Source organism: Chanos chanos, chromosome 2 (genome assembly GCF_902362185.1).
Source record: "Chanos chanos chromosome 2, fChaCha1.1, whole genome shotgun sequence".
NCBI classification, from domain to species: domain Eukaryota; kingdom Metazoa; phylum Chordata; class Actinopteri; order Gonorynchiformes; family Chanidae; genus Chanos; species Chanos chanos.
Genome location: NC_044496.1, coordinates 41569846 through 41597014, shown reverse-complemented (window position 1 = coordinate 41597014; position 27169 = coordinate 41569846). Strand labels below are relative to the sequence as shown.

General features: G+C 39.8%; 2 protein-coding genes across 6 annotated transcripts; both read left to right on the top strand.

Annotated features, from left to right (window-relative positions):
- The first annotated feature begins 3339 nt into the window (after nucleotides 1-3339).
- Nucleotides 3340-5215, top strand: fezf1 (FEZ family zinc finger 1). The gene is made up of 4 exons (XM_030765341.1): nucleotides 3340-4122; nucleotides 4201-4335; nucleotides 4666-4798; nucleotides 4956-5215. The coding sequence occupies exons 1-4, from the start codon at nucleotides 3340-3342 to the stop codon at nucleotides 5213-5215; spliced, it is 1311 nt and encodes a 436-aa protein (XP_030621201.1).
- A 3039-nt stretch (nucleotides 5216-8254) lies between these two features.
- aass (aminoadipate-semialdehyde synthase) lies at nucleotides 8255-25960 on the top strand. Of its 5 annotated transcripts, none has more exons than XM_030766748.1 (24): nucleotides 8255-8531; nucleotides 9334-9569; nucleotides 9951-10127; nucleotides 10911-10995; nucleotides 11133-11200; nucleotides 11491-11637; nucleotides 12116-12194; nucleotides 12832-12959; nucleotides 14072-14220; nucleotides 15276-15398; nucleotides 15581-15692; nucleotides 15978-16037; nucleotides 16493-16560; nucleotides 19560-19681; nucleotides 20128-20257; nucleotides 20536-20646; nucleotides 20978-21086; nucleotides 21596-21736; nucleotides 22154-22321; nucleotides 22968-23063; nucleotides 23603-23718; nucleotides 24047-24135; nucleotides 24296-24472; nucleotides 24770-25960. In XM_030766748.1, the coding sequence occupies exons 2-24, from the start codon at nucleotides 9345-9347 to the stop codon at nucleotides 24886-24888; spliced, it is 2799 nt and encodes a 932-aa protein (XP_030622608.1). In that variant the 5' UTR covers nucleotides 8255-8531; nucleotides 9334-9344; the 3' UTR covers nucleotides 24889-25960. The 5 variants fall into 5 exon arrangements, with proteins under 5 accessions (XP_030622608.1, XP_030622609.1, XP_030622605.1 ...); XM_030766749.1 differs by having other exon boundaries at nucleotides 9311-9569; XM_030766745.1 differs by having other exon boundaries at nucleotides 9281-9569.
- The last annotated feature ends 1209 nt before the right edge of the window (nucleotides 25961-27169 follow it).

Genomic DNA, 27169 nt, shown 5'->3' with positions numbered 1-27169 from the left:
GGCATGCTTACCTGCACAAAAACACAAAGGCTTCTGACACATTTTGAAGTACTTATCTGCACAATAATAAATGCTACCACAGGTCAGTTCACGCAGTTTCACCTGCGGGGTGAAATGTTCATCACACAAACTTTACCTCGTGCAGGTTCAGTAATCAAAGAAAAATAAACGTTGGTCACCCCGCTCCTGGTTTATCTATTGCGTCAACGCTTTTAAAAAACTTGAAAAGGGCGTCACTATCCATGTGTCTGTCTCTGTACCATTATGCTTCAGAACCACGTAAACCATTTAAGCGTATTTAAAATATATTTAAGACAGTATTGATATTTTATAAATGAAACGATCAAGCCGAGTCATTAGCCAAAATTTGCGCAAACTCACCACGTAAATATTTCGATCCCTCAAACTACCTGTGCATCCGTTTACAAATTTTCTATTGATTGTATAAAAGTATCACTAGCGTGATATACCTGTTACTCCTCTGACAATTTCTGGCCCTATCTTCTTAAGCGTGTACACCATTTAAAAAGTACAGTACTTACAAAACGACACGCCATTGTTTTTATTTATAATGAAATCATTGTAAATTTAGTAAAGCATAGTTTAGTAAAGCAACTCTTCTTCTTCTTCTTCTTCTTCTTCTTCTTCTTATTATTATTATTACTATTGTTGATAATAGCATACAATATTAATAATAGTAATAATAATAAAAATAATAATAATAAAAATAATAACAAAAACAACAACAATAATAATAATAACAGTAATAATAATAATAACAATAATAATCATAATAATAATGTCTTAACACATCGGCAGAACAATATTATCATTGTATAATTTATTATTGTTGCTCTTGCATGAACTATTGCTATTTTCATTGTTACTCTTTTTCTCCAACTGTGAAGCCCTGCATTTCTGTTAAATTATTTGGCCCTATATTCATATATTTGTATGCGTTTTTACCTCAAGAGTGGTGAGCTGTGTCGGTGACTTACTGCCGACTTATCATAGCTGCATAGCAAACGTTGGCCTATACACAATAACAGGGAGCAGTTGGTAATTCTTTGACTTTAACACCAGAGAAAAAGACATGAGTATTCTTTTTTGCATTGGACTTTTATTCAACGTAGCCTACACGGCCACCGGGAGACCTTGAACATATGTTGGCGTAGTAGCTATTAGTGAAAAGAGCTTTCAGTATGAATCGTCAAAGTGACAAGGAAACTACCATCTACAGACGAATATTTAGTTGCAAAGCTGCTATAGATGTCGGTTTAAGGTGTTTGCTCGCCGCGTGTACAGTCTACTGCTTAAACAATGCATGACGTCCCACAACAAAGAGAAAAGCGGGATCATACGTTGATGTTTCTCTTCAAATGCCTGTGCTTTAAGACTCGAGGCGCATACCGTTTTGTGACAGAAGTGCGATTTATAAAAGCTGTATTACAAACCTGAAACGCAACGTCAGAGGGGGGGGGGGGCACCTGTCAAATATTCAGATCAAGAGGTTTTTTGAATTGTCCTTGATTTACAATGCAAAAACCAACACAAGTGGATTGTACAGAAACTAATCTATAAGGCATAGACATGCGCGTCTCTTAACAAATACGTTCTTATAACGTAATCTTTATTAAGGGCTGTATGTATGATTACTTAAGAGTAATAATCCCATTTACACCTACTAATTCATTTATTACCTTTTGAGGAAATGTGAGTGGGTGTATGTACTAACAGAGAACTCATTAGTAAAACGGGGGAAAAGCTTTAAATTATGGGCTATTTGACACCAACTGCCACCAGTTTAACGAACACATTTTACAGTTAACAATTAGAGACTTTTAAAAGTAGTTCATGTTTTTTTTGTCTCAATCATAAGAACTGCGTGATAATTTCTGTAATTATTATGTAGGCTACTATTGTATAAAGTACTGCGTTATTACAAGATTTTAGGAAAATCAATTCAGAAATCTACGTTTATTTACATTATTTTTTCTAAAGTTCTGATGTCTCGCAACAGAAAGATTTTAACCTTAGCGCTGAAAAATCCATATTGTCCGGAATCTGAAGAACTGCATCAGTGTCCAAATAATTTCGCGCCTGCAACTGCGTATCATTCTGCCTCAATCGCGGAATTGTGGCTGTCAGAATATGACTGAAATTCGTGAGAGTGCACCATCCGGTAATTTTAATGTAACTCTCTCTGAGCGATTTAAGCTCATATCACATTGATAGGGTTGAGAAAATTATAAGAATGGGGATGAAATACAATGGCGTGTAAAAACGGTGAAGATGAGTCTGTGCTCACATTAAAACCAATGACAGCGCTATCAAGATGCTACGTTTTAAGGGGGGAGGGTAATTTGTTGTTATGGTTGTTTTCATTAAGTCTGCTTAGGAAAACATCTGTAATAAACCGCCACTCATACACAATGTCTAAAAAGCATTGTAAACAAAACCTGTCGAACTACTCAAATTGTCTTTGTGCGATGTTTTTAAGCCTTTTACAGTGCCCAAATAAGATGCTTAGTGCCTAGGTATTTTTATAGCCTAGTAAATGTTGGTAGAAACTGATAGCCTGTTACTCGGCTCAACACTGCAGTAAGCCTAGATAAAATATCCTGTTTTGAGCACTTATTTATAGGGAAAATACCCATTGATATAATAGTTATAGTTACACAGTAAGCTAGCGTTAAGCCAAATCGTTTTGTAATGTTGATGAAAAAGAACCGCCGCTTGCCAGGAGGAGAGCTGCTGTTTAAGAATATTACACGTGGTGTGAAATAATTCGACAAATTCTGACATGTCAAATGTTGACAAACATCAAACATGCGCTGACCCAACCGAACGCCTGTCATCCTCAACGATTTAAAATGATGTCACAGCGAGCCGCAAGGGGACCTGAAATCTGCCAAGCGCTTTAGTTGAGCAAGACGCTTCCCCCTGAAGAGCAGCTCCGTCAAGACACTGGGTGAGTGCTTTTCACCTATATCATTCGAGGATAAGTGGTGCAAAAAAAGTTGTTCTTGTCTAGTGACTGATTTAGCCTAAAGTAAATCGAGCAGTTATTTTGCTTTCTTTCTTTTCCCAGCCTTGGGGGGTAAGCTAACGATTGGAGAAGTCTAAACTGCGTTATTGACCAAACGCTTTATTGAGCAGTCCAAGGTAGACTTCAGTGCTGATTGTTCACAATCAACGCAAAACAGAGCTGAGCAGGGGCTTGCGTCGACCTAGACTACGCTTGATGATGTCCTTCCATGTGGGTCAGTGAGAAGAATCAAAGTTATCTACAAAAAGGAGCACAGGCACACGACACAAGAAGGTGTTGCGTTCAAAGTCATGGACAGTGCGCTGTACCACACAGCGGGAATATTCGGCGCCCCTTCGGCTTCAGGAAACCGAACTGCAGGAGGAAACATGATCACTAGCCCTAAACCACTCGCTTTTTCGATCGAGAGGATTATGGCCAGGACACCCGAACCAAAGTCGATACCGTTCCCCAACTTGTTTCACGCTCCCGTGGGGAAAACAGACCCCAAGCAGGCTCTAGGCGCAAACCCCTCCCCGCTGCATTGCATGATCCCTTTCGTGCCGCTCGCGTACGAACCGGGTCACAAACTTCACATCAACGGATTAGAGGGAAACCACGCCGATTCCTTTTCGCATAACCCTACCGAACTGGTGAGTATCGGTGTAAATTATAAGAATGAGCAATCGGATGTGGCTCCCACGCTCGGACAGTACAAACTATTTCGGCCACGTGTGGTGAATCAGTCGTCTTTCCACGCTATGGGAGCGGTGTGTTACCTTAATTGTGGGGAAAGCCCGTGTCCACCTCCGGCGGGTTTAGTTAATCTTCATCCCATGGCTTCATATTTCCTCAACACGCCACTGCAGGCGCGTCAAAAAGCCCTGCTAACTGAGAAAAACAAACCGGGCCACACTGCGGAGAGATACCCAACTGGGATGTCGTTCAAGGACCTCTCACACACCCAGCTACAGCACTACATGAAAGAGAGCGCACAGATTCTCTCGGAAAAACTTTTCAAGAGCTCCTCTAAAGTGAACAACGGGTCCCCGCAGAGCAAACCTAAAGTATTCACCTGTGAAGTTTGCGGAAAGGTAAGGATATTGACCAGGCTTCCTGAAACAGATCTGTCGCGTTTTCCAGATTTGTTAATTGTTTGTTTGAATTTGTAGGTGTTCAATGCGCACTACAATTTAACACGCCACATGCCTGTGCACACGGGAGCCCGACCTTTCGTGTGTAAAGTGTGCGGGAAAGGATTCCGGCAAGCCAGCACGCTCTGTCGCCACAAAATCATCCATACTCAGGTAGGCTGCGCACGGTTTACAAGATAAAAATTAATTAGCTATTACAAACAGCAAATGCTCCTGTTACTGCCCTGGTTCTGAATTGCTAGATCGGTTCTAGCACCACCACTGTAACTACAAAATAGTATAAATAATAATAATAATAATAATAATAATAATAATAATACGCATGGCGTTTTTTGCAAAAAAGAAAAACAGGATTTTTTTGCCAAAAGATTCGTTTGTTAATCACAAATAAATAAATCTGTATTAGACAATTTTCATGACTATATGAAATAAGATGAAATAATTATGAGTTTTTTTAATCTGGATTGTTCTCTTTTACTTCAGGAAAAGCCACATAAATGCAACCAGTGTGGGAAAGCATTCAACCGAAGTTCAACTTTGAACACCCATACACGGATACACGCAGGCTACAAACCCTTTGTATGTGAATTCTGTGGCAAGGGTTTTCATCAGAAAGGTAGGACGGCTATATTTATTAACTGTTGTAACACTGACATTATGAGCTTGGTTACGACAAAATAGAAACAGAAATATCGTTTATGAAGTAACCATCATAATGATGGCAAACTGATTGACATAACAATTAATATTCTTTTGTTTGTGTAACGCCTAAGGTAACTACAAGAACCACAAGTTGACTCACAGCGGTGAGAAACAGTTCAAATGCAATATCTGCAACAAAGCGTTTCACCAAGTGTACAACCTGACGTTTCACATGCACACGCACAATGACAAGAAACCTTTCACGTGTCCGACTTGTGGCAAGGGCTTCTGTAGGAACTTTGACCTGAAAAAGCACATCCGAAAACTGCACGACGTTTCCCCTGGACCCCCATCTCCGTCTGCTCTTAATACAAACGTCGAGGGTCAGTAGAAAAGTTCTGATTTTCGGACATCGAAAAAATGCCCCCTTTCCACCCTGTCTTCATCCTGGGAATTTGCAAACCCGCATTGAAGCTCAGATTTTTTTGGAGTAAGTTTGAACTTCATATTTTTGGGCGATCACCTCTGTAGAAACAAAATCAGTTTGATGCTACGCGCAAATTGTGGTACAGAGTTATTCTTTATTTTTACTCTCAGGATCAAATAGCCTATGTTGAAAAAAGTTTTATGATATTTATTTGAAATGGATATGTTATCATTAACTTAAAGAGAATGACGGACATAGAAATCAATTGTTGTGACGGTTGTGTAACTTTCCCCGGTTTATATGATGTTGCTTATTTATAATTTTTAATTCTTCTATTTGCCGGTTGCTAACTGTACTCTGTTGAATTAATGTGGATATATGCAAAAGTTTTTTTTCTGTAAATAACGTACAATTATACTTGTACTCGCAACCAAATCCATAATTTATCAATAAATGATGAGATACGATACAGAAAAAATAAACAGGTTTGTGTTGCATAGTATTACGCGTATGTGTCTCTACTCTATTTGCTCAAACAGAACATCAGTGCGAACGCACTCGAATAGACAAATCCGGGCAGATTCATTTATAATTTAAAAAATTATATAAATATATACACTATGTTATATATTTATATATTTACAATTTATACTTAATGTTGCTGATTGTGCTTCAGGAGAGGAATGATACGTGATACTGTTACTAAATTTTGTTTATTAAACGTTCGCTTTTCGCTAATCACGAAACTAAGGATTCTCGCACCTAGTCTTTCTTTAAAACGTTTTGAGAGTCCTTTCTGTAACTACAGCACTTTTCGGCCTTTTATTAAATGTGGTTAAATGCGGAAACGGATGGCAAAATGTAAACGTTAAACGTTACGGGATCGCAACGTATGCGGGAACTGACGAATTTTTTTCTCATTTGTTTATGTGTTTAAATTTTAAAAATTTTCAGCTTCATGCAGAATGGAGTAGGTTATAGCCCAACTGCTGCAGCCTGGTTCATAAAATTACTTCACAGATATTTATAGTTCTATGTTCTATGCAATGTTTACCATTACCCTTTGAATGTAACTATTAGCTATGATTCATGTCTGATGATATATCTATTGTTTAAGTGTATAATTGGTATAATTGTAACCATTGCTATAGTGATTAAGAACATGTTTTCAATCATCACCAATCGTCTTATATTTAAATGTTCATTTACTTCTCTTTGTACATATTTTGCAACGAGGTTGTTAGAGCATACTGGAGAAAACATCGCCCCCGTGTGGACACAGCTGGCGACAGCATGTTTAGGTATATGGAGAATCCTTGTAAGATACGGAGCGCTTTTTAAAGAGTTAATGGTGTAAGTAAAATGTCGGGGAAGTGACTGAGAGTCACCAGGCAATCGGCAATGTAAACTGATGACTGTAAGCAGATTACTGCAAAACTAACGGTTCAATAGACAAACGAGTTTACACAAGAGTCTACCCCTGATTCTTGAGTCTACACAAGTTAGCGCACACAAATTTAAGACATTGCTTCGTCTTGTTTGCACAATTATTCTCTAGTAGGATGATGAGTAATTATTCTGAAAGAGCTATATGATTAATGCGTTTGAATGTATGGGTAACAGATTTTTGATAAATCTAACAGATGTATCCAAAAACCAGCAAATCCAATTCACCCAAGAGAACAGTTTAGTTACAACAATTTGAGTCTTGAAATATAGAGTCTCAGTGGACTGAGTGAAAGAACTGATTTTATTTATTTATTTATTTCAGAACAACTCCACAAATTTTATTTTTGCGGTAGAAATTTTCGTGTTTTATATTTTTGAAGTCACCATATTTTATCAGTGCATCAAATGTTTACGATGACATAGGTTAATATCGTACTTAAGCCCTTTGTTTTTCAAACTGTGTGTGGGGCGGGATCTTGCGGGTCGGAGGATGCAAATACACATTATGCGTTTAATGCTTCTTTAATGTAATGCGGAGAAGTTCCACAAGAGGTCCGTGTGGGCAGCTGTTATAATGGCTGGAAACTGATAGTTATAGGAAGCGAACAAAGTTTTAAAACGAGGTTTAAGCAACTGCAGACACAAATTAAGTATTGAACGCACAGTCCGTACGGATTACTGTTGCCATGGATTTGTCAAACTAAAATAATTGTTATTTTGCACTTTCCCTGGTGTTTCGAACACATACATTAATGTTATTCCCACTTAGATCCTAGCCGTGCTGTGCGGACAGTTTTAACATTCGCACAGCGCTCTTTCGATCAACCAGAAAGTTGACCGTGGAATAGATAACACGTGAAACGGATAGAGCTATGAGCAGAACATTTCAAGCGGACTCAGCAAATGCACCCTGCTTTTGTGATAATGATACTCAAAATAAGCCAAACTCCAAATGAAAAGTAACATCGAGAAATATGTTGATTCGTACATAAATTCTGGCTTCGTGCCTTGCTGACCGGGCGGTGGTCAAGTGCGAAAACTAAGCGTTCTGAACAAGAGACATGTCCTTAAACTCAAACAGGTTGTTATTACAGTTTCACGTTAAATGATTCGGCTGACAATTGTAACAATGCACTTATGGATCATGTTTTTGTCTACACTCCCTTCACCGGATACACAAAATGTTTTCTGGATACGGGAAAAAACTACCTGTCCTAATGGGTTATATCTGGGAAAACTTTGGGGACCCCTGCTTTATCTCTTGCCATATAAAAGTAACGCCTATGAAGCATATTGAGAAAGTCGGCTCTACGACATAACCAGCACAACCAGTTTTAAATTAATATGGTGGTTTAAACAAGTCAAATGATCGTGTAACAGTATTGCTGCATCACACACATACACGTTTGTCATGTGTACTTTCTTTCAACCAAGTCATATTTATGCGACGCATACGTCAAGGGTGAGGGAAGAGGCCGATCCTCATCCCTCTCTGCGATTGGAGGAATCTAATCCCAGGGTTCCAATTACTTCTGCCAAATCGCGATTCGTCTCTCGTGCAGAATCTGTGGTGTTTGAGCAGTGTTGAGATGGAGTTTAGCATGGCTGTAGTGTCAGTTAAAAGGCTTGTTTAAAGGCACATAGGCTACTCTTCGATCTAAACTGTCGTATAATACACTATATCTCTGAGTTTTCTCCTCACGGAAGGCCGTCTCAAAACGGCTATTATTGTTGTCGTATCTCTCAAGTAAATTCCCGTAACAGTGCCTACAAACCTGGTCCCTGTCACTCTGCATCTACTGGAATAAAATAAATCCAAGCGCACCTAAAGGTAAGTGAAGGTATGCATGTGGCCCTCTGCTGATTCCCTTTGCTCAAGTTACCACTTGTTGCTGGTTCAGAGCTGACTCCTGAGAAACAAGGTTATGCCCGCTATTTTAGGAACTGGTCGTCCAGCTAGCTGGTAAATTACGCCAGAAGTTCCGATAATTTACCTCTTAATTCATTGCATAATTCACTCGGACAATTTAGTTTCGCTTTGACAACCGGCTTTTGATACCAAATTGTGTAAACAGGCGTATTGGCGTCACGTGAAATAATTGCGGAAGTGCCAGGATGGTAAATATATGGAATTTTCCTTCGCGGGATTTTGCAGGACCAATGTGACAAACGTGGTCGGATGGGCACACTGTATCTGTTTGCTTTCATGAGCCAACGTCAGCTGAAGAGTAGAAACTCGTGGCAGAAACTGAAGGTTATTTCGAAACCAGGGGTCAGTTTGACAGGACAGTGGTGTCGAGTTCAAGGTTCTGCAATGTTGCAGATGGAGACATGTCTAACATTTACTACAGCTAGAGCGCTTTGTTTTTGTGCCACACCCCAAAAATAATTTCAAATACTTAACAACCTTTCACAACAATCCAAACATGTAATGGCATTTGCAAAATATTTTGTTTATTTTTGAGGACTGTTCATCTACATTCTTCTCCTTTGCAAACAAAGAGTGCAAAACTGTGCAGAGTTTGTCAGAGTTAATGTGACCTGTTGAGTGTTTTCACAATCGCTACTGTTTGTCATCAGCTTGCAGGAGCACTTTCTGTGTCTGTGTAGTTATAACCTTGTGTGCTTGAAAGCCGGACAAACCATGCTGAGACTGGTCAGATGTCAGGGCAGGGGGGTCAGGGGTCACGTGCGTGATCAGCAGCGACGATGGCACCATCACCAAAAGAGAGTGATTGCCATCCGACGTGAGGATATTAACGTTTGGGAGAGACGAGCGCCTTTGGCTCCCAGACATGTCAAAGAAATCACGGCAGCCGGCCACAAGGTCCTCGTGCAACCCTCCAACAGACGAGCCATTCACGAGAGAGTGAGTAGAGCGCTGTTTTATCTGGGGACAATCATTTAGTATGAATTTGAACGATGGCCCTCACTGGTTTCATACTGTAAATTTGTATGTGTAATAATTCCTAACCCAACCATAGTTTCAGCTTTTTTGGTAAATTTGGACATGGTTGTTAGATTATTTCATTACTGACTGTCAGAAATACCCGCTGAAGACCCAGTTCTTCATATACTTTCAGCCTATAGGAAGAAAAACCTTTGATAAAGATCTCTCCAAAATCAGCATTTTTTCCCAAGGCGTTACCTGAGAACAAATCGTGAGTGTGAGTGTGAGTGTGAGTGTGTGTGTGTGTGTGTGTGTGAGTGTGTGTGTGTATGTGTGTTAATGTGTGCTGTGCTTTTGTAGTTCTATGAGAAAGCAGGGGCCATCATACAGGAGGACATCTCTGAGGCATCACTCATCATTGGGGTGAAGAGGCCTCCAGAGGAGAAGGTCTATCCTCAGAAGACATATGCGTTTTTCTCCCACACCATCAAAGCCCAAGAGGCTAACATGGGCCTACTGGATGACATTCTGAAAAAGGTAAGCCTAAAGCCTAAACCCTTTTCTTGGTACATTGATGAGATAATCATGGCTCTAACTGATGGTGTAAAATTGGATAAAATTGTCTAAAACCTTTAGTCTTCAGCTTTGCAATACTTTTCTGTGCCTCGATTAACTTTGGTCATTAATATTATGCCAAATGGTAGTAATGAATTTCTGTCTACTACTGAAGTATTATGGTAGGATACCAATGTTATATCACTATTAGGCAGGAATGTAGTGTAATCCTGTTATTTTTAAACAGGAGTAGTACCATAATATCACATTATGTTGACTTGCCGTAAAAAGCCACGAACCACCACGTTTTCTTACCATGGAGAGTTGCTAAATGTTTTGCCATTTTTATGGAAGATCTGTAGCAGTCTGCAGGCTCAGGGTTTCCAAGGCAGCGTTTGCGCCACCATAACATATGTAACTGTTAAATTACATTCCATTTTAAAATGTTGCTAGAGTTGTAATTTTAATTGAACTGGGCTGTTGCATCTAAAGACACAAATATCATTGAGCAGATGGGCTAGATTCCACACTAAACATGTTAGAAACCAAAAGTTGATTTCTTAGAAATAAAAGTTCTAGCCAAATGATAATAACAGGATGTAGAGGTTAGATCAGACAAGGTCACCAATTGAGCTTGTCCCGCTGGAAAGAACCCTCAACTCTGTGTAATGGTGTATAGAGTGTGTATTTTGTGATGATTGATGGGTGTAAGTTTATTTTTGTACAGGTTGGTCTGTCCTCATGAACTTGTGTTTTTCTCGTCAGGACGTTCGACTCATCGACTACGAGAAAATGGTGGACAGCAATGGGTTCCGTATCGTGGCGTTTGGACAGTGGGCTGGAGTGGCAGGTAAGGTTTGTTTTGAGGAGAAATCCCCAGGTCCACAGGTTTGTCAGTGCCAAAGCAGGTAGTTTCAGTAAAGAGTGACTTTTTGGCAACCAGAATTCACATGACAACTTTGTTCACCATTTATTTTGAAATTTCAGGAATGATCAATATCTTACACGGCCTGGGCCTTCGCTTCCTCGCCTTAGGACACCACACTCCTTTCATGGTATAACGTCCTTTTATTTATATATAAATTAACAATCACATACATACATACATTCACATTAGATGATTCTGATAACTGAAGAGAATGTGATAGAGCACTGGTAACACTGGCTTCATTTTAGCGCAGAATTGGAGAGTTAGGTGCTATGTGGGTTATGACTTCAATTGCTGAGGTATTCACGGAAAAAAAACTGGCCTGTGGAGCAGATACATGGCTGCTGGAGTCATTGTCTCAGCCCGTCCTCTTTCTCTCTCCTCTTTCTCTCTCCTTTGTCTTGTCCATCTCCACAGCACATTGGCATGTCGCATAACTACAGAAACGTTAGTCAGGCTGTCCAGGCAGTCAGGGACTGTGGGTATGAGATATCTTTGGGCTTGATGCCTAAGTCCATTGGACCACTCACCTTTGTGTTCACGGGCACAGGCAATGTGTCTAAGGTAGGTCACAAAGACCCTTCTTCTGTGCAGCTCTTGTTGGTGGTATTTGTCCCCTGATAGCTCTTTTTTAGTGGAGTAGTTTGATGTATTGTTATTGACTTTCTTTCCCACACTGTTGACTTCATGGAAATGCCAATAGCAGGAATGTTTTTGAAAGTGTAGATACAAAAATGAAGAGATGACCATACTGTTGAAATCAAGACACAAGATTTCATGTTAGTCCTTGACTGCATGTGTGTTATGTTGAAAAGACATACTCAGAGAAATAGTTCAATCATCTTCAGATAGTCTATACAGGTTCTCTTTTTACAAATGTGATGTGTAGTGCAGTGTATTTTTCCTGTCTGTTTTTTTCTGTCCGTAAACACACATATATTCCTACTAAGTAGTATTAGTATTCCTACGCTAATACCCTCATAGTCATTGTTTAGTTTGCTTGTCTTTGTATACTTTGTGATGATTCTCAATCATTCTGTAGGGTGCTCAAGATATTTTCAATGAACTTCCCTGTGAATACGTGGAGCCACATGAACTGAAAGATGTTTCTGAAAAAGGAGGTACAGTTTTCCATCCCTGCCCAAGTCTCCTGTATTTACAGCCATGGGGATATGGGGATTTGTCTCGCTTTTAGACTGAAATTGGAATTCAAACCATCAGTCCCATAGAGAGACGGCAAAATTATCAAGAAAGCATGTGATTGGTCGGTCTCTCACTCGCTTGCTATTTTTGAGCAGGTTAATCATTGTCTGAATGTTTTTGAACAGTGGTTCTCAACTCCAGTCCTGGGCAGTCACTGTCTCACACATCTTTGTTTTAACTCTTCGTTATCACAGTTAATTGAGCTAATCAAGGGCTTGATTAATTGATTAGTGGAATCAGATGTGTCAGTCCTGAACTCAGGAGAGTTAAAACAAAGACATGCAGGACAGTGTGGCCCCACAGGACTGGAGTTGAGAACCACTGTTTTTGAGGAACTTGGAATGCTTTAGCTGGAATGCTTTAGCTGGTTATACCCAGACTTTAGACACTGTAAATGTGTTGTGTTTTCCCCACCACGCATTAATTATTGTAGTATAATGGATGCTTTCATGTCTAGGCCTGTGATCTTGTGGTTTTGTTGGAGATTGTCTCTATGTCAGTAATCTCTGTGCAGAGGAGCACATGCTGAATGAAATGGTGTGCATGTCATTTCAGACATGAGTAAAGTGTATGGTACGGTGTTGAGTCGACACCATCACCTGGTGAGGAAGAGTGACGGACTGTATGACCCTTTAGAATACGAAAACCACCCAGAACTCTACACCTCCCACTTTAGAACAAGTGTGAGTATATTCAGTAGCTCTTAGTTCAGCAGAATGGCCTAAATCTGTGGCCTTTGTGTTTGTTTGCTCCCCTTTACTACAAGATTGAACTCTGTTATATACATTTCAAACCGTTAACTGAGGTTTTTGTTTGTTTGTTTGTTTGTTTGTTTGTTTGCTTTGTTTTTGCTGTCTTCTGGGGGAATGTTTACTTAATTTATATTAAGAGTGTATGACTGACAGTTTTTTCTTATAACCTGTACTGGTTTTCAACCTTTATTTGACATCATGTTTGAGAAAACTTAAATTGTCCTGACATAAGTGGCTTAGGCTTGAATTAATTTTTTAATACATTATCCCCAAAAGCAGATGGACCCATTGTGAAAAGTTTATGCAACTACTGTGTGTTTAAAAGATTACTTAGGGTAATAATTTGCATTTATGAAGATAAAAGGTAAACTTAGTTGTCCCAAGCAATATCCTGCACTGAGTCTAGTGCCAGGACATGGTAAGACATGAGGACCTCATGTTCTTGTGTGCACAGCAACAACACACGTGGATCAGGCGACAGGATTGTGGGATCTTTCCACCTGCTCCTGTAAATCAACTCCTCTCTCAGCTCACTGGCTCAGCAGCTATCCGTGTATCAGTGTTACCGTGGCTGATTGGCCTAGCTGCATATGTTACCCTGCATATATTACATAGACGGCAGTTGGCTTGACTAGAGCTTGGGTCAAGTGAGGGTACAGCAAATGTGTAGATATCTCTTGTGTCATATTGTTGTATTTCTTTATCTTTACACCCGTCCTTATTCTTTACTGTTTCAGATTGGTGGCAGGAATGTGAAGCATTCAAGACTTTGTTAGCTTTCAGAGACACTGCACGCACACAATAGCACTGAGTACTAGTTCAGCTTCAAAGATGATGTCTTGCACTGTTTCCCTATGTAGGAGTGTATTATAGATTCACATTGAATCTCCTGAATGTTGCAAAGGTCACTCAGAGTCCTTCTGTTTCATATCACAATGCTGCAGTGCTATTTATGGATTGTTTTTTCACCATCAATTGAGGACGTTCAGATTCTGTATTCCGTGAAGTGAACGGGGTTAAAAATGTTTTGGTGGTGTTCACAGGTGGCTCCTTATACCACCTGTCTCATAAACGGTATTTACTGGGATCCTCACACTCCGAGACTGTTGCGTCGTCTAGATGCCCAGAGACTGATGAGACCAGTCAAACCCCTAACCACAGTCACCGAAGGCTCGCCCGGACTGCCTCACAGGTAATCACCCCCACCCCCCCCCCCCCCCTCTCTGACTCAGTCTGTCACTTATGGAACTGCTTCACTTTGATTTGGGTCGATTTTCATTCAGTGATTCATTCTGTACTTTGATCGCTTTATTTTTTTTATTTTTTTTTGCATCTGTATTGCTCCACGTTCAATTCCCTAGGGTCGATCTTTCTTTTGAGCTGTTTTATATCTGATCAGGAAAAAAGAATAGTTTGAATTACAAAGTAATAATCCATAGAGTTGTCTTCTTTGGGATTTTTTTTTTTTTTTTGTCCATCCAGACAAACCATATTTTTGACATGATACAACATCCAGTATCCTGTATATATAAATAAAGTCACAAACAGCAGCATTAAACTACCACAGAGCTCACTTGCACTACATTATTTTGTTAAAATCTAAGAGAAACATAAACACACTGTTCTAGCAAACCTTACAAAAGAAGAAAATGACACTGTAACTAAGTTGTCTGTGCTATAAGTTTAATTAAGCTCAGTCATTTCAGACGTTCAGTCTCAGACACTCCACTGGAGCCAGTATTCTGTGTGATGGCAGACTTCAGAAAGATAAGGAATACAGACAGTATTGTGAAATTTAAATTAGCCTTCACCCAGGCGCTCTACTGTATCTCAGTGCCAGTTTAATTGTATTCACCGTCTATCCGCTACTAGTGAAACACAGATTCGAACAGTTGGGTTGTTTATGTCCCTTCATTTATCTTTTTGTTTGAAAAGAATTTTTAAATGTATTTTTTTATCTGTGCAAATCTGTGGTTATGGTTATACTGGATATATCTATTGAAATCCTATTTTAGACAGGCACTAAGACGTGAGTATGTTATTTGCTATTTGCACTATTTTCTCTGATACTGTTTTACCCCAAGGCCTCTGGCATTTGCATAACTTATCTCTCCAATGTTTGCTTTCAAACAGAGGGTGCAGAGGGGAGCTTTTACGTGACCTGACATACCCTGGATTGCACACATCTGTATCTCCACATTGCTTATTTTCTCTCACTTTCTCTCTCTCTCTCTCTTTTTTTCACAGATTTTTAGCGATCTGTGATATCTCCGCAGACACAGGGGGATCCATTGAGTTCATGACAGAGTGTACCACCATTGAAAAGCCCTTCTGTATGTACGATGCGGACCAGCACATTGATCATGACAGGTAGAGAAAGCGCAACTTGCACACTGAACACACATTCTCCTTCCTTTCTCTGGAAACCACCTAGTTCATGCAGCTCTTTCTTGGAAAGCCCTAGTCATGCAGCTGTCTGGGGCGTTTTCATGGTAAAATGTTCTCTGACATTCTGGGACATGACTTTTAAGGCAGGTCTTTCCTTTTTTCAGTGTGGAAGGTAATGGCATTCTTATGTGCTCCATTGATAACTTGCCTGCTCAGCTTCCTATTGAGGCAACAGAGTATTTTGGGGACAGATTGTTTCCCTACATCTGGGAGATGGTAAGATATAGTGTGTTGGTGCTGGGGTAAGTACCAGTCCACAGCATGTTTTAGCTAAAACAACAGGGCTTCTGTGGTGTTAGGTTTGGTTTGCTTTGGAGATGGATGAGATGAACAGTTATATCTTTCTCTAACTAAAATGGGGTCTTTATCTACCAAACTGCCACCAACTGGGCTTTGGCTGTCTGTCATTGGACCCCCCTGACATTTGGCTGCTTAGCTGTACATGTATTGTTTATGAATATATGACAACTCCCTTCATGCTTTCACATTTCCATAACACAGCTTCCCTCTGAGGCAACAAGACCACTTGAGGAGGAAGACTTCAGCCCCCAAGTCAGAGATGTAAGTCTAACAGTTGACTCACCATCATGCAGTCCTAGATAACAAGTTTCAGAAGCCTTTAAGTTCAGCGACACAAAGACTGCCATCTTCACAAGTCTTTGCGGATGAAGAGCCTGATGTGGGTCACAGTGTGGGCCAGAAATATGAATTTGCTAACATTTGTATAGAGAAGAGTACAGGCTCAATAACGGTGTCTTGAGGAACAGATTTAGCGTTGCCTTCTGAAGGACTGCCATTCTTTAAGCAGCAAATGACAAAAACTTGCCAAAGTGTGAGTAGATATGAGGGAGACAATATTGTTCCATAGTCATTCAAAGGACATCTTTAGATTTTCAGTTTTTGAAGCAATTTCAGATTTATTCTTTCTTTTTAATGGAAAAAGCACTGTCCGTTTCATTTCATTGTGTGTATTTTATCTAGACATTATTTATTTTTTGTCTTGCATGTGTCTCAAGGCTGTGATAACATCTAATGGGAAGCTGACACCAAAATTTGAGTACATTCAGAAACTCAGAGAAAGGAGGTAAAGTGAAATGTCTTCTATATTTTCAGGAAATGGCTTAATTATTGGAAATGCTCCAGCTTGTGCTTAAGTGTGATAAAAGGCGCTTTTCAACTGTACACTTAAAAAAAAAAAGATGTGAAACGTGTGCTTGCTGATTTGATTGGCAGTCCTACTGGCTCCCACAGTATTCAGCTCTCTGCATAGCATGAAAAAAACCCTAACGTTCTGTTTAATTGTTTTGCCAAATGTGTCCTACACACATAATGGATAATGGAAACTATGGATGATATCTTGACAGACTGCGGGAAAGGTAAAACCATTTATAGAATTTTTAATCCTCCAGCTGTCATAATGTAGCCTTTCCCCGCATTCTCCTGTACATTATAATTTAGGTACCTGAGTTTAAGTGTCTTTGTAGTATTTCAGTAGATAGTGTCTCTAGGCTTCTCCGTGCAGCATTTGCCAATAAGCGAAGTGGTTCAAAATGTTTTGGGGTTTTTTTTTTTCAGATCTATGTGATGTGTCCCAATCTAGCTCTTGGGCGAGTGATAACTGTACAGTCAGATTCCTGATGTAGCTAATACCCCTGTTAGTGAATAATCTTGGTGTAGCATTCAGCCCATTTGCTTCCTCAGCAGTCAGTCAGCACTTGTGCTTTACCTGTCAGAAAAAAAAAATTGTAAGTGTACTATTAGGTCAGCAAACTAACTAAGCCAAGCAAATAAGCACCAAAGCAATGTAAATCCTTGCTTTGTACTAAGCTTTACAATGCTGTAACTTGTAGTGTCCTTATCCTACATATAGGAGAAGCTGCCTGTGGCCTATATCAGTAGGTTCTGCAACAAATGGTTCCAGGTGCTGAAGCTGGAGATTCTACTAACCTTAAGCACTGTTGTTTTATTCAGGCACATTGCAGTTATGGTCAAGGTGTGGTTGACGTGCTCACTCCACTGCCCTAACTCCTTGCATGGCTAGATCACTGCACCACTGACAGGCCTTTTCTCGTGGGTAGACCGCCTTATTTAAACTCAAAGCCATCCTTCTGTCTCTTACATTCTTTTTTTTTTTTTCCCCCGCCTCTGAACTCGCGTTTTGGCTTGCAAAACCATGCTATTTTTTTTTTAATCTCGTTTTTTTTTCTCCCAAGGTCAGTTTTCATCTTCCAGATCTCTCTGTCACTGTGTTTGTCATTACCAAATTAATTTATAAAAATCATCTTGTCAAATCGCTCTCATTATGAACTAAGGGGGATTCCTCTCCTTTGATTTTTGGAATCTTGGCATCATTTGATCCTTTCTTTTTGGTCACACCATCTGTTCCATTCATCTTCCATCAACTTGCATGTAAAAAGAAAGCCATAGATGAGCCTCCCTGCTTCCTGTTGTAGATTTTGCCTTTTAAATGCCATGGCTCTAATGCTGTTAAGGCTACCTAAAACGTTTAGCGTCACTGAAAACCTCTTTGTTGTCGGTAGTCTGTAGACTGCTTAAACGTAGCTTAACGTAGGTTGCAATAATCTAGCTGTATGTTGTGTGAAGGTGTGTCTTACTGAAACCCAACCTTGGAGTCAGGCAGTCACCTTTCATCTACTTTGAGGTTATTTAAATTCTCCCCCTTGAGATGTTTTGAAGAGGTTAAGGTTAACTAGGACAACAGATTCAGTCACAAATCAAGAGCATTGTTAGTCAGAGAAAAGCACCTTTCTGAGCCTCTGTGTGTTATGTTATATTTTGTATTAAAGTTTCTTTGACCACTCTTCTAGTCACACTGATAGAAAAAGGTATATTGCATTCAGGTCATTGTAGTCTTTCGAATTCTTTCACTATAAGAATCTCAACCCTGTGAGGTATTCACATGTTTATTCCATCCATGGTTATTCAGTTACTCCCAACCTTGAAAAAATATTGTTTTTTTACACATGCAACAAGTTAGGTTTTTTTTTTTTTCAGCCCTAAATGTTTGTTCTTGTGCTATAAGCCTCTGTCAGTACATCTGTCACTTGAGACCGTTTAGTGATGATGTTTTTTAATTGCATTTTTCGGTTTCATTGTCTCTCCGTTTCATAGCATCAGATATTTCATATGCGGAATAGAACAAGTTTTTTAATTAAAACGCTGGTCCTCCAGGGCAATTGAGAGGGGATAACTTGGCAGAGCTCATGCTGGTGGCTGAGGGTTTTCTGTTGCTCTTGTGCACATGTGCCGTGTCACATCCAATTAGCCTAAATGGCACGGGTGGATAAATGCCGAATGACCCCCCCGGGGGCTGTCTGGCTAAAACGCTGATTTAGCGTGTATTACCCGCCCCCCACCCCCCCGACACACACGCACGCACGCATGCACACACACACACACACACTCAGAGCACCCCGCCCCTTTAATCAAGTGTGTGGATTAGAAGCTTTGGTCAGGGATAGTGCACGAAGGGCTGATCTGCTATCAAACTTCCATTTCACCAAATCTTAACCTCGTGCATGTATCTAAATTCACCACACAGCTATTTAATCTGTCTGTTGAATTGAATTGTGTTGAATTGTGTGACACATTGGTAGAGGCACAGGGATGGTCCTTGTGGGTGATCTACCATCTTCCACAGTCCAAACCTGATATATTTTTTTCAATAATTGAAACTCCCAGGTTTCAATGATAAGCTCTGGGAGTGCTTTTATGTACTGTCACTAAGGAAGGGAACTCACGATGATATCATTGAACCCCCCCATTTCATTTGTTCTTCATTTCATATAAATTCTCACGGATTTGCCTGTTTTGTGAATCACTCAGTCAAAATCAGTGAATCAAAGTCATGTTTTTCATCATTGTGCATCAGTTGGGTTTGTCACCTCAGCAAATTTGTTGATTTTATAGAAACAAAGCTTGGACTCAAACCCACCGCTAGTCACTGTGTTAAAGCATGTGGTGAGTGTGCGTGTGTGTGAAAGAGAGAGAGAGAGAGTGGGTGTGTGAGTGTGTGGCACACTGTCTGTCTTTGGTAATGACCATACCATCTGCCTCCCTCAGGGAGTCAGAACAGATTTTTATGAAAGGGGGAATGAAGCGTGTGCTGCTGCTGGGATCCGGCTACGTGTCCGGACCGGTTATTGAATATCTGACCCGCGACTCTGGCACTCAGATCACAGTCGGTAAAGTACCTCTCTGACACAGAACGATCAGATCTCCTTCATGTTCTCTTTGACTTCTGTATCCTCTTCTGTCAAGGAAATAGGAATAGAAGCCACACTTAATCATCACTTACCAGCAATATCATCATCAGGAATAATTCATATGGGCTTCCTATGAAATGTTCTTGGCATACTATCCAAAAATATAAACAAAGCCTTTTCACTTCAGACACAGTCACTCAAGTGGAAGAGTGACATTTTGAAACATGATTAGGCTTGGTCCTGTTAACATGAAAAAGGCACCTCGAAACAATTTTTCACTTAATATCTTCATTTTGTATTATGTAAAGTCACAGTTATATTTAATGTACAAATCCAAACCTTCATTCGTTCATTGGACCAAAATAAATTACAGTCACTTAGGTCTTTTTTCCAAATAATTAATGATCTGACTTTTTTTTTGCCAGCATCTGTACTGCTGGACCAGGCAGAAGAACTGGCGAGGAAATACCCAAACACAATTCCTGTATCACTGGATGTCACCAGTCAAGAAGGTCATCTGGAGTCACTCATCAAAGACCATGACCTTGTCATTAGGTAAATGATCCTCTCCCATCCATCATTACAAACTCAGTCCATAAAAAAACATTAGTCATATACACACTACCTCCGCATAGCAAGTGATGTTTCACAAATGTTTTTGTGTGAAAGAATGAACAAATTGGCCGAACCTGTTTTGAATCTCACCTTAATTGCAAAAGTACATATGGATCACTGGTTTGACCATGCTGAGTCCTTGATAACAGTAACATCAAACTCATCTATGACTCATTTAAATTTTCATTTAAATTGTGCTTTGTTCTGTTTGTCCCCAGTATGCTGCCATATGGGTACCACCCAGTGGTGGCCAAGCACTGCATTAATAAAAAGGTTAACATGGTCACTGCCAGTTATCTGAGCCCAGCCATGAAGGAACTTAAGAAGAGGTAAAAACACACCTTAACTACACAAACTAAGTCTCCTTTCTAGAGCCAATGAGTAAGCTGGCAACTGTTCATTTTCTGAGGTATTGGGAGGGAGGCTGATTTTCTTTGAGTTTCTTAATCGACTTCTTAAACATTTACTTGGCCGTCATTTTTTGCAGGTCAAGTTACTACTAAATGCAGATGAAAATCTAAGTAACATGTCAAACTAAAGGAAGGGCAGTTGTAGTTCTGAGTTGTAGCAGCTGGCCCCCGGTGGCTGGATATGCTGATGTGTGTCCCTGTTCTCTGATCATCAATGTCTGTGCCTGTTTGTATGCATTCCTTTGCTCAGCGCTGAGGAGGCTGGCATCACTATAGTGAATGAGATGGGTCTGGACCCTGGCATTGATCACATGTTGGCCATGGAGTGTATCGACCAGGCCAAGGCAGACGGTTGCACTGTAGGTATTGTAGACATGCATGTGTGTTTGTGTGCGTATGTGTTTGTATATATTTTTGCGAGTGTGAGATATAACCATTTTTGAATTGATATGGTAGACTCAACAGTCTTTGTGGGGGACATATTGACTGTGTGCTCAACATATTGGCACCCCATGTGTCTTCTGCTTGTTCATTTTTACCCTTATGTGATAGCTTCCTATTGGGTTTCCTCAGTAGTTGTTCTGATTAGGGACGGATTTGTCCGAACCCTGAATATGACAGATATGACAGGGGATCATGTTGAGAGACAACTGCAGGGTTATTACTGGATGATACACTGTGATTGAAAAATTTGCACTCTGCACCTATCTTTGAAATTTATGAATATGTTCTAAACATAAAGTTGTATGTTACATGTAATCTTCTACTGAGTCATATCTCAGACTGTTGAGAGCAAATATAAATGATAAGCATTTTGTGTGCCACTCTTTGTGTGTCTGTGTGTTTGTATGTGTGTATGTGTGTGTAGGTGGAGTCTTACAGCTCTTTTTGTGGTGGTCTTCCTGCCCCTGAGTGCTCTGATAATCCCCTTCGTTATAAATTCAGCTGGAGTCCTTATGGTGTTCTGCTTAATACCATCAGCCCGGCCATCTATCTAAAAGACAGTCAGGTAGAAAAATATACACTGCATAGTAAATGTACTGTAACGCCATAACCCACTCAAATCTCAAACCCCTCCAGTTTTCTGAAAGTAATTTCTCATCTCTCCTCTCATATTGTTTCAATAAAGATGCACATTTTACAGGTCTGCGTTAGTAACCCATTCTATTTTAAGATTTTTATGTATATATCCATACTGACATAGAAAATGAATATAGTAACAAGAAGATGAGTACAGTAATGATTAACAAGAGTTTGTACTTTTAGTTGCAGCCATGAGAGCCACTGAATAATTCTGCACATGAACGTTACCATGTTCGGAGAGGAAACTGACATTGCTGCATTAGAGACACTAGAGTTGTGGTGAGACACTTATTAATAGTGTATAAAAATTTGATCCCTGTGCACCTGTGTGTGTGTTAATCAGGTGGTTAGCATCGCCCCTGGTGGCTCTCTGCTGGATTCCACAGTTCCCATGGACTTTCTGCCTGGATTCAACCTGGAGGGCTTTCCCAACCGAGACAGCACCAAGTATGCCGAGCCTTATGGGATTGAGTCTGCCCATACGCTGATCCGCGGAACACTCCGTTTCAGGGTATTCCCACTTATTCCCATTTATCCTTTGTCTGTTATGTGTGTTTCTGTTATGCTCTTCTGTCGCACTCGTATTGGTCGAGTCCTATAGCTGTTAAAGATGAAACAGTAGCACCGGCTCATAGTCATAGATTTATGCAATAAACCTGGTAATACTGTAGATTTCCCCTTTATAGCCTCATACCTTATACACTTGTATTTCTAAGAAAAACGTGGTTTTTCTTAAAGATGTAGGTTAACTTCATTTGTTTTATGCCTATACGTAAATAGAATACAGTTTTTGAGATCAAGCAGTTTTGCTTTTAAGTGGAAACTTAGCTTCGGTTTGGATGCTGAGTGGAAAATGAAAAATGTTCTGAAAATAAATGTTTTCACTCTGTGAGAAATCCAGACCAGTCAGCCTTTTACTTTATTATTTTAAAAATATGTATAACATGCTACTAAACTGGGTTGGTACAAGTTAAAAAACAGCAGGCTTTTTGGTCAGTCTGCCACAGTCAGCCATTAAGTGCAAAAAAACAAACAAACAGCTGTTTTATTCACTGTTTTGTCATCTCAAAACTATACTTACACATAGAGCACAACAACTTTTTTTTTTACCTGATTTTGACTTTTTTTGTGGTGCTGGTGGTGATTTGTCTCTCCAGGGCTTCTCCAGTGCCATGAGTGGATTCGTTAAACTGGGACTAATTAACACGGAGCCCTGTCCCAGACTGGATCACACTGCAGCCACCGTGTCCTGGGTACACACACTATACTCAAACTACACACATGCACATACAAACACACAAGAGCCAGCACCCTGGTAAAATTCATTCATTTCTGTTTATGAAGATATTATGACTGTAGATAGAGATATCACTGTGCCATTTCAGAAGGGTTAGTGAACATAACGAAATACTTAATTATTATTAAACAGTTTTCAGTCTGGTCATTATTAGACCTTACAATATTGTTAATTATGTTGTTAATTTCTTACTGACTACAGGCTCCGCTGGTTCAGTGAAAGTCATTACCAGGTCCAACACTTAAACTGAGAATTTTTCCTGTGAAAAGTACTGCTCTTGTGAAAGACTAGTCGAACTAAGTGACCAGTGCGTTACTCACTCTTGTGCATGTTTGTAGTATATAAAGAGGAGTCAGCGCTGGTTTCTATGCACTGTCTGTTGTTAAGAGTCTCTCTGCTTTATTAATCCAACCGACACACTCAACATTGTCTTTGTCTCTCACACATATACACACACACGCTCACATACACACACACACACACACACACCTACAGAAAGAGCTGCTGTGCGAGCAGGTTGGATTGCCGTCAACAGCGAGCGATGATGTGTTTGAGAACGCTGTTTTCGAGCGAATCGGGAAGGACGAGTTCAGGATGCAGACACTGAAGTGGTGCGTAGTAAAATTAAACATTAATCCCTTCAGAATTATGAATTTTATCCTCACAAAACATTTACGAATCCCTGAAACATGGACTGAACTAAGGGTGATTCAGAATAGATCCTCTAACTAAGCCCAGGCCCACTTAAAAAGCTTATGAAATGGATCAGTTACCGTTCAGCTTTTGATTTTAGGTTTTGAATCAGTTATTGCTTAATTAAGTGACAGTTTTGGTAATGCTCTACAGATTTCATAGGAAATATCGCAGTAGGAAATGTGTTTTTCTTTCAAAATCCTGTGTAGTGAGAATGTGGTTTTCACTTTCTACTGAATTTGTCAGGTTTGGAATGCTTAGTGATGAAGCAGTGCCTCATGCTGACACCATTCTGGCTGCACTTGCCAAACACCTGGAAACCAAACTCTCCTACGGTAAGGGCTGAAATTTACTCTGCAGCTCCTCACCATGCCAGGCACTCTAAGCCACAGTGACTGGGGGATTTTGGTGTAAATATAATGAGATGACAAAAATAACACTTAGATTGTTTTGTGTGTGTGTGTGTGTGTGTGTGTGTGTGTGTGTGTTTTGCAGAGAAAGAGGAGAGGGATATGATTATCATGAGGAATGATGTTGGAATCAGACACCCCACGGGCGAACTGGAGACCAAACACATCAGCCTGGTCGTCTACGGAGACCCCAACGGTTTCTCAGCCATGGCCAAAACTGTGGGCTACCCGGCCGCCATCGCTGCCCGCATGGTGCTAAACGGTCAGTTCCCAACCGGCACCCAGCAAACCACAGCCAGAAAGATAAACCCAGCATTTTTACTGAGCAGCATTTTTACACTCCACAATCACTGACCTTCCAATTTAAAACATGTATATAATGAGACAGTCTCGCTCCTGGTGACCCAAAGCACGGCACATTTGAGGACTCTACATGCTCTAACACATGATTTCACTCAACAGCTAACTATCTCCTTGATCAGCTGAATATCTTTTGACTTGAAACTCAAAAGAGTTTGGTATTTGAGACAGGTTGGTCATGTTCTTTTGCTCTCCACAGGTGAACTGAACATCAAAGGTCTGGTGGTACCGATGACTAAGAACATCTATGGCCCGGTTCTGAGGAGACTGCAGGAGGAAGGCCTTCGTTTCACCTGCAAGAGCACCGTGACAGAGTAATCCACCACTGCTAGGCCCAAGCCCCTCTCACAGGGCTGGGACTATTTTGAACACCAGTAACTTTCACACCTGTGGAAACATGAATGTCATTATTTTCATAAATATTTTCTATATGTACTTTCAGTAGGCTTTAGAAAACATGCATTTTCATTACCACAGAAACCGATGAGTGACAAATGATTTTTGACAAAGGTCTCTTTTTTTTTAATTTTATTCTCAAGAATTTTTTTGTATCATTTCAGTAACTACACTACTAATGTAAAGACTTATTTGAGAATCTGATTTATTTTAGGGTAGAAAGACCATCTACCCAGTGGCTTTGAGGGGTTATAATGTGTTTTATTTTCCACATATATTTATTTCCCATATACTTGATGTCCCATATGTGTGATGGTCCTTTTAAGAGATGGTCCCAAAGGTAATAATTAGGCAATTCCCTACATGAATGACATGTATTTTGTATGAATAAGCCAAAGTGTATCAGACTCTGCCTTTGTATTAAAATATGACAGTTAGTATTTATTCTGTGTACTTACACAGACAGGCAAAAATTTAAATGACAGCACTATAAAAAAAATTAAAAGTGTGAAAATTTTTGCAGAGGGTTTTGAAAACAGAACATGGTATTAGGTATTCAAGAGAACTAGAACTACTTAGAGAACATGACGAAATTTGAATTTTCAATCACATAAATGATCATTTCCTTTTGGGCTGTCATTGGGTCGAGGAAAGCACATATAAAAATGCACAGAATGGTAAATTCAAACATAAATATAGTCAGAAACAACAGTTAAGATAATCCAAGCAACATGCATCAATTGGGACATTTTCTGCTGTAGCATTACACATCACTACACATAGAGAATTTATAAGCTCCAGTACAATCATGCAAAATGAAGTATGTAAAGTTTCAAATTCAGACGACCCCTCCCGCACACTGACATTTTCAGTGATTCTTTTGCTATAGCACCATCTAGTGAGTGACAGCATTTTTGCCGTTCGAGTTTTGATACAGTTGCACAGCGCTTTCACGAGAGAGATGTTTTGGTCAATAAAGCCACGCCCATAACAATTGATGTGTGCCAGCCATGTTATTTGGAAAGTTCAACTTCTTTTTAAACTGACAGCATGTATCACTCCACACATTTTTATAAGAACAGTTTGGTCACAGTTACAGTGCAGAACTACTTCTTAGAATGGGGTTTCATAAAAAAAATCTAACTAATGGGGTCTTGAAGCAGAATTTGCCATCATAAGAGGTGGAGTCTGTTGATGGGAATTATGTTAACTGCACGTTGAAGATAGCCATAAAAGGTTGCTGTCATGCAAGTTTTACATGGTAGTACCAAGTAAGCTTGGGGGTCAACGTAGTGCCCAATTTCCATGCTTATCTGTCATTGCTAAGCCTGTCAAGTGTCTGATCTTTAAGGGGTTGCTTCATTTCATTCCTGCAAATGATACTGGAGACTTCTAAAAAGGCAGCATGCTAAATTTCCAATTGACTGATTGCATCATTGCAGATTTTGAAGAAATTTCATTATATTTTAGATTTTAGTCTCAAAGGACAGGCCCATAATATTTGATTTGCTAAGGGCATCCGTATTGTTTTAAAGGTTTTATGTTTGTTTGTTTTTTTATAACTTGACATTTATTGTCAAGTTCAACTTTTTTGAGAATAACAGATCTCAGAGATTCTTTCAAGGCTAAGGTATAGACTTCAGAAATTCTTTCAAGGCTGTTTTAGTGATGATCAGCCAAACAGTCCAGGGCAAGCTCACAAAAGTAAGACTTCCAAAAGGATCTAATTGGAATAGAATTAAATTGGAATAGGGTGAATTTATGACAAAACTCTGAATTTTCAGGTGTGGGCTGACTACTCTTTGGGGAAAATAATAGTAAAACTGTGAAGTACCACAAAACAATGCAGCTACTCCCACTGCACTGCTTAGACCCAACATATTATGCGACAACAACAAGCATAGCAAAAATAGTATGGTTCTAGCAGCTTCACTCCTTGGGCCCCTGATGAATGAACAAAAGCAGAAGGATTCCAGTAACTCTCTGCTTGGAGTCCAAATGAATACGATCTGAACAAAAACAATAAGTTTCCAGCAGCAGTGCTGTTTGGCTCCCAATAATTGTAAACACATGTTTTAAAACTCGAACCAAAATATGTGCAATGGGGCTTGGAAAGTGTGTGTTGCAGCAAGCTCTCTAACAATAACAATTACATTGATAGTTGGCTTAGACTAACAATTAAGATCTTTGATAGTTTAAAAAA

What these genes read in the sequence shown, in the direction of transcription:
- fezf1 (XM_030765341.1), top strand. Translation starts at nt 3,340, where the DNA reads ATGGACAGTGCGCTGTACCACACAGCGGGAATATTCGGCGCCCCTTCG. An exon ending in CCTGTGAAGTTTGCGGAAAG is followed by an intron (nt 4,123 to 4,200) that starts GTAAGGATATTG and finishes TTGAATTTGTAG; the next exon opens with GTGTTCAATGCGCACTACAA. An exon ending in CAAGGGTTTTCATCAGAAAG is followed by an intron (nt 4,799 to 4,955) that starts GTAGGACGGCTA and finishes GTAACGCCTAAG; the next exon opens with GTAACTACAAGAACCACAAG.
- aass (XM_030766748.1), top strand. Translation starts at nt 9,345, where the DNA reads ATGCTGAGACTGGTCAGATGTCAGGGCAGGGGGGTCAGGGGTCACGTG. An exon ending in TCGCCCGGACTGCCTCACAG is followed by an intron (nt 14,221 to 15,275) that starts GTAATCACCCCC and finishes TTTTTTTCACAG; the next exon opens with ATTTTTAGCGATCTGTGATA. An exon ending in TCTATCTAAAAGACAGTCAG is followed by an intron (nt 21,737 to 22,153) that starts GTAGAAAAATAT and finishes TGTGTTAATCAG; the next exon opens with GTGGTTAGCATCGCCCCTGG.